Below are 15000 nucleotides of genomic sequence, written 5' to 3' on the forward strand. Positions count from 1 at the left end.
ATTTTATAGTCATTGTTTTAATTGCAAAATTTTAAATTGTTTTCTCCTCTGCCTTTCTAGATGCATTGTGAGTTTTATCATAAGAAAGAGAGGAAGCACATTTTTGGTAGAGCTGGAAACTGAGGAGAAGAAAATGTGGCAGCACTTGGAGAAAGAAAAGTAGTATTTTCTTGCACGTGAGGCAAAAGGAGGAAGAAGAGAAGTTCTTTGGATGCAAAACCAAGAACAAGAAAAGTAGTCTTTCAATCTGCCTCACCTGCCTTCATTTTTTCTGTTGTTCTGATGTAGTTGGGTGGTTTGAGAAGTAGCACTGTGATGCGCCAAATGATTTAGAAGATTAGCTGCTGCTCCTTTGGCTTGCCAAAGAGGTCTTTCTGCATGGATGCTTCGAGGATTATTTGTTCTAATTCCAGGGTTCTTAGACTTATCTGCAACACAAAATGCACATGGATATTCTCCCCACACAATCTCACCCAGCTACCAATCATCAAGAATTCCACTCATTCCCCTTTTCTTCTCCCTAATTTTCCTAGCCAGAACAATGATGTTTACGTCATTTCCTTTGAGTTTTTTAGCACAGTTAAAATTTTAATTTACAGACTGCAATTGGTGTCTATTGTTTAATAAACAAATAAATCATTAAAAAAAAAAGCTTTTGAAAACGCTGAAAGACTAATTCTTCTATCAGTGATTCAGACTGAATCTGAAGACCCAAAACTAGGGTGAAGAACACATGAGAGAGATATATATTCCTCCTGAAAACACATGTACTTCCCAGCTGTGGGAAAGTTGTTAGAAACTTGCAGGGATATAAATGTATTGCGAAACAAAAAATAATTATACCTGCTGCAATATTCACTGCTTTAAATATAAATAACATTTGTTAATTACAGATTTGTTTTCAAGATACCCTGGGAAGATCAAAATGCCCTTGTTAAAACTGTTCTATGTAGGCCACATAATATCCAGCATGAAGGAGTATAACTCTGTTAAGCGTTCAGGAAAGGAATACTTTGTTTATGCTTACTTCTTATGTTTGTTTATGCTTACTTTTATTTGACACAGTCAGTACAGGCTTTTCAAGTTTGTGATGAAATGTAAAATCAGAGCCAAATAAATGGTTTAAGTTTTCATTCAGATTCACATTTGTTATTCTGAGAGGAGGGTATCTTGGAAAGTTTGCTGGCAATGCAGGAAGTCCACCGCCTTTTGGAGAGTTTGCAACTTGGAAACCCTTCATAAGATAAGGAAAGACAAAAATAAAGATTCAACATCTTGGCCCTTATGATAGAAATGTCTTTTTTCGCTTGTAGTAATAATCAAGTAATGATTATTACAAGTATGATTATTAATTATTATTATACAGTAACCATCAACTTTTTGTGAATAAAGGACTGTAGGATCAGTTGTTCAAATTACTGTCATCAGCTTAAGATTTTACTATTGAACTTCCTAGATGAGCTGTTGGACAAAAACAGAAGCTATGCAAATTGTATACATTAAAAAGCCTCAGTAGCTACAAAACTCAAATGCTTGAACACTTCCAAGAACAAAACCTACCATAAAGCACTGGAACTGCTTTTACTGAAAAAGATGGAAAATGATACATTGTCATATGTAAACCAGTTGCAGAGTATCGTTGGCAAGGGGCTGATAAAGATTCAGCTTTGGGTGGATCTTTACAATATTGAGAAATACTTAGTAGTTCCTAAGTCTCACTATGTGAACACAACTTCTGCAGCAATCAATTTAAAGCTGTGTGCCAGTCTGTGCTGATTTGCTAATTTTGTTAAAACTGTGTACAGTACAGTGACAATGGTAATTGATTGCCTCCTGTAAATCAGCTCTAATTCAGCCCTGAAAACCTCAGAGAGATTTAATCAATAGAATGAAAAAAGAAAATAATTGCATGTGCAGAGTACTCTGGTGTCAACCTAAAGCAGTACTAAGTAAAGTGCTAACCTACTTTCTGCTGGGAAAATCTCTTTTGAAGCTTAACATCAAAAGCACTTTTTAAGCTTAAACAACACCATACGGTTTCAATTCTTGCTTTCTAACAAGCACTTTTAAAAGCACAACTAAAACGCAGCTGACAAACTTGAAAAATCTTTTTTGTTGTTCCACTTGAATGATCTAATGAGAAAATGGCTCAGTTCTGTTGTAGCTAATGAGGTATAACATCTTCACTGGACCTGAATATAAAACAGAGATTTCTCTAAAGATATAGTTTTAACATGCTTCCATTGCTTTACTCATTCTGCCATGTTTTTATTTAAGTGATGTCCAATGAATAAAAGTACAGGTCAGTTTTGAAATAAAACATTTATACATGAAACTACTCAACCCACAAGTGCTTTGAACTCTTGTATAGAAGCGTTGTGGCTCCAAGTGGCAAAATGTGTTTCACTAGGACACTAACTTACTAAGGTCCTGAATCTGCAAAAAGAGACATTAACGTAGCCAGACAGAGATCTGTGATAGTACATTTCTGAGGGATGATGTTCCCAGACAGAACCCAAGTGTATATGGATTTTAACCTGTCTGGTTTTGGCAGTGTCCTACTATCAATGTTAAGACCAAAATCTGACAAACCAGTGAAGATACCACTAATAACAGTATCAAATACTAGTATTTATTGCAGTAGCACCTAGAAGCTAGTATCATACTAAATGGCAATGACATGTTTACGCCACAAGAACTTACAGTCTAAGGATACAACATAGACATAATGAATAGATTTGGGGAGTATAAGATATCAGGAAAGACATTAGATTCAGTGCAGGAAGCAGCATTCGCAGCTTAGCAACAGCTTAGACATGGCTGTACATGTAGAGTACAGTGAGAGCATCGTGGCAGTAAATAAGCTTAAGGAGATAATCGAAGCAAAAAACCACAGTGGTGCAGGTGTCTGCTGGCAGTGCTTCTCATCTGTAAAGTGCAGCACAAAGAAGTTTGACGAAAAATTGGATAAGGTGATGAGGATAGGAGAATAAAGCTGATCTTACTGATGCTTCCAATCATCCTTAGTACTTAGGTTTCAAATGTGTAAAAAAACGGTTACTGTGTTCCACAAATATGAAACTGAGACTTGAAGAGAGGAATGCCTTGCAAAATACAGAGAACAGACTCCAGATCTCCTCATTACTCTCCATTGACCCTTCTGGGGGAACGGATGGTTAAGATGTATACTACAGTCTTTTGAGCTGCCAGGAAAGAATTCTTTTCCTCAAATAAAACTCTGGAGAAGTTTCATGCAGTGACAGGAAAAACACAGGTCTGCTGTGGTGACGACAAACTCTTTCAGTGGATGGGATCTTAGTGATAAATAGAACCATAGAGACAGTGAACCTTCTGTTTGTAGGAAGCACGTGCTGGTCCAGACCCCTCTCTGACTCCTTGCTGTTGTTATTGTTACCAAATATTTTCTTTGTATTTAGAAAACCTGACAGTGAACCCTTGTAAAAGTCTCTGTTCCGGTGAGTTAAAACGAGACGAGATACACCCAGTGAATGGAGACAGACTGACAGATGGGCGAGCACAAGAAAATGATGAGAAGTAAAACTGGTCAGTTTGATAGACTGGTCTCAGCAGATGCCAAACTGCTGTCAAGTTTTTTTTTGGTTTCATAGTCAAGAAGAATTTCAGAGCAAGCTCTGAAGGAGAATAACAACACAGTTTGTCCATGGAGCCCCATCTCAACAAAAGGAGTTGCAGTGGTAGAAACATGGCAGTGAACAAGCGGGTGTTGACGACTGGTGATACAGGTCAGCTCAAGGTACGCAATTACATCTCCAAGGGTTAGGAGATGATTTCACTCTCAGTAGGAAGCATAGGGATAGACCAGACCATAGAGAAAGGGAGACAAGCACTTTCATGAGGAAGGACAGTGAGAGCTAAGACGAAACAACAAGCTTATGGGCACAGCAAAAAATGAGGAATACTTTCTTTGCAGTAGTATTTTCAATGGATGCAGATGTGACAAGACAGAATCTTTCAATGCCACACAAGATGATATTGCATGATAAAAATATTGTTGAGAAGAATTATGAAGGTACCTATCAGCAAGAAGAGAAACTGGAATAAGTCTGGCAACAATCCCATTTACCAAGAAAAAACAGGCAGATAAGGTGTAATGGTGAATACTGCACCTTGAAATTATAGCTTAGAACCTTTATGCAGTATTGATTTTATGTTTTATACCCTGTGAAAGCATGGGTATTTCTGAATATGTATGTTTGTGTTTAGCATGGACATACTTGCACGACACTGGTATTGTATTTGCTATGCATGTGGTTTCAGCTCATCAAAATTGCATCTGCAAATTGAATTTCTCCCCATGACCTCATTCTGTTTATGGTCGAGTCCATCCAAAAGCTGTGTGACTGCATGAGCACATGTGCTGAGGGTGAACCCTGCTGGGAAGATGAGTGGATGTGCATGGAACCTCAGGGTAAATAATAAGTTACTACTGGGGATAAATTTTACATTTCCAGACAGTAAGACCTATGGGGTCATCTATACTTATAGATAGGTAAGCCTGAGAATCTAATGGGTCTTTTATGTTCAAAATGTTTGGTCTGCATTGCAATTTCCTATTACAGGCAATTCAGTGAAAGTAACACAACAGCCAAATAGTAGGCATCTGCTTGGCAGGATGATAGAGAGAACCTATCATACGTTCTTACACTCACTAATTTCTGAGAGGAAGAGAGGGAGCAGGTAGTATGTCTTTCTCTTGACTAGAAAACCTGAGATAGACTCTCTGAAGCAATATAGAAGGAAAAAATTCTATTTTAATGCTGTGATAACCACATCAGACACCCAGCATAGGTGACCTGAATACTGTTCTTGGAGTTTCATTATAACATTTGCTTTACTTGTTCCAGTGGCTGCTGGTCGGCTCTCATCCTCTCTTCTGTGTTTACTGCAGTTCCATCTAACACTTGCAGCGCGGGCAGTCGAAGCAAAAGCAAAGGACGGTAGTTCTTCTTGAAAGAAATCTATATAAAGTAAATATAAATTAACTTAAAAATGGGATCCTTGTCCAAGAAGACACTCTGATAGTATCTTGACCACATGAACAAAACCTTACATCAACGCTATTCTCCCAGAAACAGAATCCAACCGGGCATAAGTTACTATATACCTTTGAGCAACGGTTTCAGCCTTAAGTGGCCATGAGTAACTGCATGGACAAATAGACATGTTGTGGGCAAATTCATACCTCTTAACAACAGGTTAGTACTGATGGGTACTAATTGACGCTTACTAATACACTCTGAGTTGTACTTATCCTTAAAGCCACTTTGCACAGAAGACAGCTGAGACCGCCCCCTTGATCCCGTTCAGGAGAAGTCTAGGCCTGCAGTTCTAAAGAAGGGAACCCTGGTACAACAGTTTCCCAAGAGGAATCTGTTTTGCTTTTTTCCTTGGGAATAGAAATACTGCCATGACTGTTCTTGCCACTACTGGGTGATACTCACAGTTTGCTGGAGATGCTCCTACCATTTTATCATCCATTTCAGAAGCCAGTTCATTTTCCCTTCTCTATAACCCTTTGAAAGTTGGCTTGAAAAATGTCAAAAGTCCAAAAACGATTCTTTTGAGTCAACCATGGAAAACAACGTACATGACTGCATTGATGTATCACTGCTCCAACCTGTCCCTACCTTTTCGCTTCACTGTGTTCCTAACTTTAGGTCAGAAACTGCAGGTTTATGGTAAAAAAATTAAAGGACATGTAGAACTCAGGCTTTCAACCTGATCTTCAAGAGACTGCTTATGAAAAGAAGCACTATGAACTAGATTTTCAGCTCTGATTTAGAAAGCCACTTTTGTTTTCAAGCCAGCAATGAAAAATGTATTTTTGGTTTCTACTTATGTTTAACGTTACTTTAAAGCTCAGTAGTGCCAACATATTTCAACACATAAAGCTGAGCTTCTACAAACTTTATTCATACATTCGGCCCCCACTGAGTTCCACTTGCCCCCTTTATGGTTACCAGGAATGTCTTTTCTGCCTTTGTGGAAGGGTTAGACATCCTCTGTCGCATAGCTGTACGTCCATAAAAACATAGACTCTTCTTTGCAATGTTCCAATGGTTTGTTCTCAGGGAGAGAAAAGGCAAACCAAAAATACTACACTGAAAAAAAGGAGCATGGCTGGAAAGAAGAAAACTAAAATTCCCCTTTGGGATATTTTTGGGAGCGCTGTACAAAACAACAAAAAAGATTACTATTGAGCAATTTTAAAATAAAAACAAATATTTCAGAAATACTTTAATGTTCTTTGCCCTGTTTTCACATATCTGACCTGCTTTGGAATATCGAAAGGACAGCTCATCACTGCAACATACTCATGCAAACACATACATTTTAAATTTATCTTGCAGCACTATGAAGAGTAGTATGCTAAGAATGAGTGTATTCTGATGACAGTACAGCATTGAGACAGGCATGGTGAGGCAATGTGATCATCATGCACGCTACAAAGCTTTCAGTCTTAAAAAAGCATAATAATAGCAGATACTTAGGAACTCATTACTTACGGAGAAATTCTTAATAGCTTTAATGATTTAGAAAGAGTAAATACCCAGTGTTTAAACTGGAATATAGATCTGGTTTAGATAACAGTGCAAACTAATATACTCACTGGATTTCCATGTATTGAGAGCACTTTAAGACCGGGAATAACTTCAAGTTTTTCTAGTTCAGATAATTCCTGTCCAAAAGTTAAAAAATAAACCACATATCAAGAGTTCTGCGAAATCTTGCAGCCAGTGTACATATTTTGGGGATAATACTGGTAATTATACTCAGGCAAAGCCATAGAACAGAATGAGAATTTTGTCTGAACATACTCCACAACATTTTGCCCACTGAATCTACACCATTTACAAAAAATGCACTGTACCTGAATTCTATTGAAGTCTAGAAAAAGTTTCTGCAATTTTACCAAAGGTTGCAAACTGTTCAGTTCTCGTATTTGGTTTTTCTCCAGATGAAGAGCCACAAGAACATTCTGTTTAGCAAAGGAGCCTTCTGAAATCATTTTAATGCGGTTATGATCCAATACCAACTCTTGCAAAAACTGGAGACCTTCGAGTCCTTCAATTTGACTGATAAAATTTCCTGTATACCAAGGGTAAAAGCATGGAATCATCTCTAATGCATTTGGTATTCCTTTCTAACAAAACGTTATCTTGATCAAAAGCAGCTTGTGAACTCCTGAATTACTTACATGCTGTTTTGGACCACTTCAAACACACTCTCTTCCAGTGTCACTGATTCCTCTATCTGTGGACAATCCCTATTTAACTCTAAATATCTTCCTAATTAAAAGCTGGGTGCCGGAGGAACAAGACCTAGGTCAATCATTATCATCAATATTACTTACAGTGAACAGGAAATTTCCCCAGTGTGGATGAATTTGCTGACCATCAGCTGACAAACATGTTTCTCCCATACTGTTCACCCTGCTCTGCCCTTGTAAAAGACAAGTGAGGCACAGCGACCCAGCATGGAAGAATTTTACTGTTCTGTCTCTAAAATATCTTGGAACCAGGGCAAAAATTAAAGTAAGGGCATTAATTCTTAAAGGGGTCCAGACCAGAGAAGACTCTCCCTCACAAATCCAAGATACTGAGTGAAGACTGGACATAAGGGATACACTGTAGAACGGTTGAATGAATTTACGGAAAAGATATTATTACCTACCCTGCAAAAACAGAAGTTTCAAGTTTTTCAGCCTGCTAAGCTGTAGCTGGGCCATGTTAGTAATTCCATTGTAGCCTAGATGAAGAACTTCCAGACTCTGCATTACTGGAGGCAGGTTTCCACCAAACGTTGCATCCCTAAACCAATAAAGTAAACAGGAGCATAAAGCGACAATTTTCCTTGGACTAAAGAACTTCAGCATTTCTCACCCAAAAAACAAGTACAAAGAGTACATATGAATGATTGGAAGCTCACTAATCACTGGATCAGGTTTCATAGGAATTATACCAGTATACTGCCAAAAATCTGATGAAGGTCGAAAGAAATCTCCTAGTTGGAAATATTCCATATATAAACTTCCACTCTGTGGAAGTCAGATGAAGGATTCTGGGTCCAGACCACAAAAATGAAATGAACACAGAAAACCACTCTTCTGCTTGCAGAAGTCTGAGGACACGAAAAGAAAACAGCTGGAAACTGCTGTTTAATTTAGTAAAATATTTACTGGCAACCTTTGGTGTATTCTCGTAACAGCTGGATGATGGCAGGGCAAAATAAAACAACATGCAGCGTTCCACTAATTTGTTTGTAAAAGCTTCATTTCTGCTGCATCTGACGTGTAACTAGGTAGCATAAGGTAATAGATTACGAAAGACAAGGGGAAAAAGGGTTCTAATTTTAGCTTTGATACTTCCTTACAACCCAGCTAATGACATAATGTGCTGAGCAACGTCTATTTCCATGAAATCACTAAATCTTGGTGCTAGTGGTCATGACTTGATTACATTAATACCGCACAAACAAAACAACATCCAAACTAGATGTTAATATGTAATATTAATTCGTCTTAATATTTGCAAATATGTAATATATATATTCTGTGCTTAATACAGACTTATCTCACAAGCCTACAAAAAGTGAGAGCTAATTCAACTTCTGGAGAAAGTGTCAGCAGGACCTGCAGAAGGTTTAAGAATATTTTTGTTCCTAGAATGACTCACAATTAAGAAAGAATGTAGCGGTCACTAAAAAGCCAGTACTCACTTAGTAGAAAATTATAAACAGCTACAACAAATGGAAAAACAAAGAAATTGACAGTAGGAAATAAACATTTGTAAAAAATTGATGAACGGAGCAAACGCGCATAAGGAGACATCAGTGGCTTGCAGCATTAAGGACAATAAGAGTCAAAGTATCAATAACAAAGATAACCCTGACAATGATGTTAGACCACTGCTAGCTGAAGATGAGAGAGCTATCAATAAAGAAGCAAAGAAGCACAAGTGTTCACTAAGTACTTTTGCTCTGCGTTTGTGGAAAAAAACAACCCAGGCAATGCTATTCATATCATACAGTGACAGTGAAATCATTTCCATTCCAGTATTGACTGAAAGGTTGTTATGTAGCAGCTACTGAGTGAGACTCTGACATGTTTAAATCAGAGACTCTGAATAAGCGGCATTTAAAAAAGCTGGCTGGGAAACATTATGGATTATTTATGTCGACTTTCACTGAGTTTGGGAACCTCAGCCAAGTTTCAGTGGCCTGCAAGAAAGCTAATATTTTGTCAATATTTATAAAGGGAAAGGGGAGGAAGCAGGGAGGCATTAATGTAAAAAGATCTCACCTATCAACAAAAGGGGCATTGTTGTAGTTAATGAATGATTATTTCAAGCCCTTTTTGAGTTCTCAATTTGTGTAAAGAATGCTCATCTCTCATGAAGGAGCAGATGTGTAACATGAGCAAAATGGGCACAGAAATTTGTCACGCTATTACGGAGGAAGCCCCAAAAGCCCATAACCACGCGTGCTTCTTTCCCTGTCATTTTTCCCCAGAGAATCTTAAACAAATTCATGTCATTCCCACACCCCAGAAAAAATATGAAATAATGTCAATGCTGAATACACACAAAGAACGAAGGCAAGATGAGCTGGGCAAGTTCTTGAGAAATACGAAAACAAGTAACTACGTTTTGCAGAATTCTCTGATGCTCTGTCACTATCACTTTATAAAACTTGACCAGTGTATAGAGAACTCTGCATAGTGACTTCCTAAGCCTTGTCTGATAGGATAAAACCAAATTTGGCTATGGATGTTGTCTTATCCGTGAAGATCTGAGTAAATGAATCTTGACAAGTCCCAGAAGTTTCAGTCCTGACAGAGCGCACAGACGAGAAATGCAAACTGAAAGGTGATTTGAAAATGCTCTTTAGGACACAGGCTGACCTAATGTTGATGGCAAAAGGAAGAAAAGAAAGTATGAATGTCTCTTTAACAGGATGAGAAAAAGAATACCACTTATAAAATAAGTGAAGGAAAGGAGGTTTATTGGCAGGATAAATGACTACTTAGACTAGATACCACATTGCAGAGGAACTTGGGATGAATACGCAAAAAATGCTTATAAAAGCTACTACAGTGTGAATCAGCTGAGACCACTGATTCCAGTAAGTGGCTGTGACTGCTGTCAGAATACTATACAGTGTAAGGCTGCTCAGTTTTCACAGATCATGCTCAAAGGAGTGCAATACTATCTCAGCATCATCTGCACACTGATAAAATTCTGTAGTGTATTGTTATACATATCTAACTAAAGAATGCAAACATAGGATAACAATGATCACTCTGATCAGAGATACCTGCCCATGCTCTCCCAGATCAGACTAGTGGCTAGAGAGAGGTAAATGGTTCCCCTACTCAAAATGAATTCCTTTGTAGGAAGGTGAAAAAACTCCAAGATGCACCTAGCCACCAGGTAGGTGGGCAACAGGATCCAAAGAACAGACGGCAGACTACTGGGATAGCTAATTTGATGAAGAAGTGACCCAACCAGCTGTCTACAAAGAACCTAGGAAAGAAAGCCAACCAGGTTATATCAAATAAGTCCTAAGTGTGCAAAATGAGTACAGGAAGCTACTGGGCTTCTTCAAGAGAGAAGGGAAAAAGGGAGATCCAGAGCTATAGACACAGAAGACACCTCCTTCCTCCCCAGTAAAGGAGAGAGAAAAACATTTTAAAAGCTGATGGTACCTTCTTCCTTTGGAAATTCCTTGCTGTCCATAGCCACTAGAGGTCACCTTTTGGTACAGCTGCTGCCTATTTGTTGCCTGATTTGGGGGCTTTTGTCTAGGCAGTATTGATTCAATGCGATTGTAGTTCAGACACAACACCTGCACAAAACAAATGTAATTAATGAAACAGACTGCTGCTCCGCTAACCTATTAGCAAAATTGACAATTACAACCTTTTTCTGATTCACAAATTTGATTTTTAGAAAGATGATTGCTCAACCTAAAGTGTTAAGGGCTTAGAAAGTTTGATGCAATTCACTAATTTTGAATCAGTTTACTGCAACGCTATTGTAAAATTGCAACAGCAGTTGCAATTCACAGTGTACGTTTTCCTATTCCCCAGCTTTGTGCTGACTGATTACTGATGTTACAAAACCCACAAGCAACAGTGGAACAAAGGGGATTAAAGATTTTATTTTCAATCAAATGAAATTAGTTTCTCATTAGTTTTATTCCTATAGAAAGGACTGTGTCACACACTCACCTTGACGTTAGGCAGGAAGATTAAGCCACTGAAAGATGTGAGATTGTTGTTCTGTAAATTCACGCTACAGACATTTCTAAACTGGTCTGCTGGCACCAGCTCTACCATTCTGAATTAAGTAAAGAACATAATTATGGATTTAGAATACAGACAGTACAGTTAACTAAGATATACAGGCGATATATAGCATAAGCAGATCCCTAATGTGCTGGCTTTTGTGTAAGAAATGCAACATACTCCTATGAAAGAAGCACCCTAATGAAAACATCACAACAAATATGCAGTTGTTTTTCCAGTAGTAAATACTTGACTTCATCCTGACAGTGAGGACAAGAGCCTGCAAGAGTCCACTCTGTTTGCTTCTACAACATGTTACTGGGATACCAGCTCGGTCCCTCTTGGGCTGTTTTTATCCCTTTCCAGATTGGAGCTGCCAATCACTCAAATGAAATATTCTATCCTCCACTTCCCCCAAGGCCTGCCAAAACATCCCACAGGTTGTAATTGTGTATCTCAGCTGCATCAGAGCCAGCTTTTAAGGTACCCGTTGCAATGCAACGGTAGAAGCAAGATACTCTAATGGTCAGAGAGACATTCCCCAGGTAACTTTAAGGAATTCACAACCGTACTGTTAATAGCTCTCTTCAAGAAATTCAGGACTTGCAGTTGTAATACCTTAAAAGTCAATGTTACAATATTTCCCTATATCCTTTTACAGAAAAGCCTTGAGGAAATGAATATCCTTCGGGAAAAAAATTCCTGACAAGAATGTTTAAATATTTATTATCTGTCCCATGTCTAAAATAGTCCCCTGAAACCATGATGCATTGAACTAAAAGGAGTTAAAATTTCTTTACGAACAAGAGCTGGAGTCAAAATCCTCCCCACCTCAATCAGAGCACGGACACTGATATTCCTGGTATGGTGATACCACTGTTGCTGAAAGCCTTCTAGGCTATTTAAGATCAAAAGGCTGAAGACTGTGGACTGTGCCATGATAATTGTCTTCACACGCTATAAAGTGAGGGACTTGCACTGACAGATGTAGGATACCGGGAAAGAATAAAAACCAAATATGTCTCAAAGAAGACAGATATATACATACAAACCACAGAAATACTTTCCTAAAGATTATTATCATCAGGGATGATGGCTTGCAAACAAATGTGACTACTGCTGTGTAAAATCCTCTGTTGCAGAACACTCACTGCTACACTATGAGCAAAGTTAAAGAGTTAAGCATGCTTTTAATGCAACCATTCACAGGCCATTCTAGCTCTAAGTTCCTGTAGATCTATGATGGACAAGGCTGCTCTTTAAGAAATCGGAAGATGGGAGAAGTAGTACTGCACATAAATACGACATGTCTGTTCTCACTTTGACCAAATTTAGGTTGAAAGGAATCAGATCAAATGGATTTTGAGCAAACAGAATTTCTTTTCTAAATACTGTCAAATGGCACAGGCAGCACCACTCTGAATGAAAAATGGAAGCATCTACAGAAAGAACATTTATTCAGTGAAAGTGTGGAAAATAACCCTTTGCGATGTAAAGGTACACTCATTTTACGGATCAGTCAAGAGAACTTTGCCTATAAACAGTAGGGGATATCAGCCACATTGCTAAATACAGGTTCTAGTTTTAGATTTTGACATTCTAACCATGAAGTTGGATGCTACTTTTAACAGATAATGCACTTCTGAAAACTACTGCACCTGATATTAGAGGTTGTCCAATTTAATTCTTGTATTTCTGTAAAGTCTGAATGTCCCAGTCTATCTGCAATCATATCAGAGGTGAGTTTGCCTCCAAACAGATCTTTTGCACTTTCGCCTTCTGTTGGATCCTGTTAAATGAATTTGAAGTGAAGTCTGCTACATTAATGGAGATCTACAACTATTACAGTAGTAAAGGCAAGAACATTTTAGCCCAGAGGGTTAATCAGAGAATTAAAAATGTTTAGAATGAAAGTAACATAACAAGTGTTATTTTGGCTTTATATTGGCAGACCTAGCTGACACTTTTCTTATGGAACAAATTCATGGGGACAGTCTGTGTTCTCTCAGGTCATCTGCAATATAGATTTGTAAGTAACAGACACTGACTTCATAGGTGTCAGAAGTGTTCATGCTCCATAACTACAGTTAAAATTCCAGGATGCTAGGTGCTATTACAAAACAGACAATTTCTACCCCAAGACGACTAAGGAGAGACAGAAACAGACAATGGAGTACTATGGAGTATATGAAAAGATTACATACATGCTATTGGCCAGTCTGATCTAAAAGGCCTTGATTTATAACAGAACGATTTTAACAAAAGTTATAATAATCTGTATATATAATAATCTGCACACAGAATTAACTTACTACTGCAATGCCATCTAAGGCTTTGAGAGAGGGAAGATGGAATAATACAAATAATCGGTAGCTATCTTGTTTCCAGACTATCTGATTTCCATTCATGTCCAAAATTACCAGATTAGTTAAACCCTGAGAAGAAAAAAGCACGAGTTTGGTTATCATTTTAAAATATACAGGGGCATTCAAACTACTTTGTGTTCAGCTTTTTCTTCAGCTGTCATCTGCATGAGTCAAAAATGAGAAATCACTTGACAAAATCCAGACTTTTACATTTAGATTAAAACCTCTTTGCACTGCTCAAGCCACAAAGCAAGCCCTTCAAGTGAGCGTAAACTATACTGACATTCTCTTAAAAGCCTTTGTGCTCTCTCTCAGTTTTGTAGTCTGAACATAAATAGGAATTAGCACCTCAGTCTCCAATGAGTGTCTGAATGCAGCCAACAAAGTTTGCAATACATGTGTTAGCATTCCAGGCGAGCTAAAAAGAACTAAAATTGCTGCAGGTGTGGCTGTTTCTTATTTGACATGACTTGCAGAATTATTCCATGGATTGTAAGGCTTGATTTAGCCTACCAGGTATGCATGATATTTAACTTTGTGCAGAAAATTTTGGACATAATCCAGCTAAAGGCTGAGTACCTCCTTCTCAGGAACGAGCATACTCAATCAAAAAAAGGTAAGACCAACTGTAAACACAGGTCCAACTGTAAACATGGATGAATGCAGCACCAACAGGCAGAACCTCCAATTATGTTTTCAGGCACAACTTCTCCAATCGGGGGAAAGATTCTCCAAAAGTGGGGAAAGATTGTACTTCTAATATAATAAAAATCAAATTAATTTTTGAAGTAATAGATCCATATTTACCTTTAAATGGTGTATCTCTTGGTTGGCAGAAACAAAGTTATTACTTATGTAAAGCTCTATTAGGGAGTAGGTTTTCTTTAAACCTACTAAAGAAGTGATTCTGTTGTTCTCAACGGAGATGTAATGAAGATGAGACAGATTCTGAAACACATGTCTTTCCAGGCTGGTGAGATGATTGTTATTTACACTAAGTCTTGTAAGTTTGGTAAGCTTTGAAATTCCTTGAAAAATAAACAAGATAAAGTGAGTTTTACAAGAAGGTGTCTGACCCAGGTGATAAAACTAGTTACAAGTGGCACAGCTTGTGTTACTGGGCTCTGATGCAAACAGGATTAAAAGAGATTACAGATAGCCCTCTCTCTTCATAGACTGAAGACCTCCGCACAGAAGCTACCCCTGCTACCACCGCTCAAAGTAGGACAGGGCCAAAGAAATAATTCAGAGAAGCCTGCCTACTCATGGTCATCTTCAACCATCCACCAGTGACATAGATTCTTG

General features: G+C 38.1%; 1 protein-coding gene across 1 annotated transcript in view; it reads right to left on the bottom strand.

Moving 5' to 3' along the window:
* Positions 1–252: 252 nt before the first annotated feature.
* The window catches only part of LRRC9 (leucine rich repeat containing 9), a 46538-nt gene continuing 31790 nt past the window's right edge, over positions 253–15000 (bottom strand). Inside the window, exons 21-31 of the mRNA XM_009670689.2 lie at positions 14503–14723; positions 13642–13764; positions 12988–13118; positions 11273–11381; positions 10748–10887; positions 7717–7853; positions 6914–7131; positions 6653–6721; positions 4878–5000; positions 1051–1234; positions 253–428 (exon numbers count right to left, since the gene is read on the bottom strand). Of these exons, the coding sequence (XP_009668984.2) occupies positions 253–428; positions 1051–1234; positions 4878–5000; positions 6653–6721; positions 6914–7131; positions 7717–7853; positions 10748–10887; positions 11273–11381; positions 12988–13118; positions 13642–13764; positions 14503–14723 (1631 nt within the window). The remainder of the gene's footprint in view (positions 429–1050; positions 1235–4877; positions 5001–6652; positions 6722–6913; positions 7132–7716; positions 7854–10747; positions 10888–11272; positions 11382–12987; positions 13119–13641; positions 13765–14502; positions 14724–15000) is intronic.

Source organism: Struthio camelus, chromosome 5 (genome assembly GCF_040807025.1).
Source record: "Struthio camelus isolate bStrCam1 chromosome 5, bStrCam1.hap1, whole genome shotgun sequence".
NCBI classification, from domain to species: domain Eukaryota; kingdom Metazoa; phylum Chordata; class Aves; order Struthioniformes; family Struthionidae; genus Struthio; species Struthio camelus.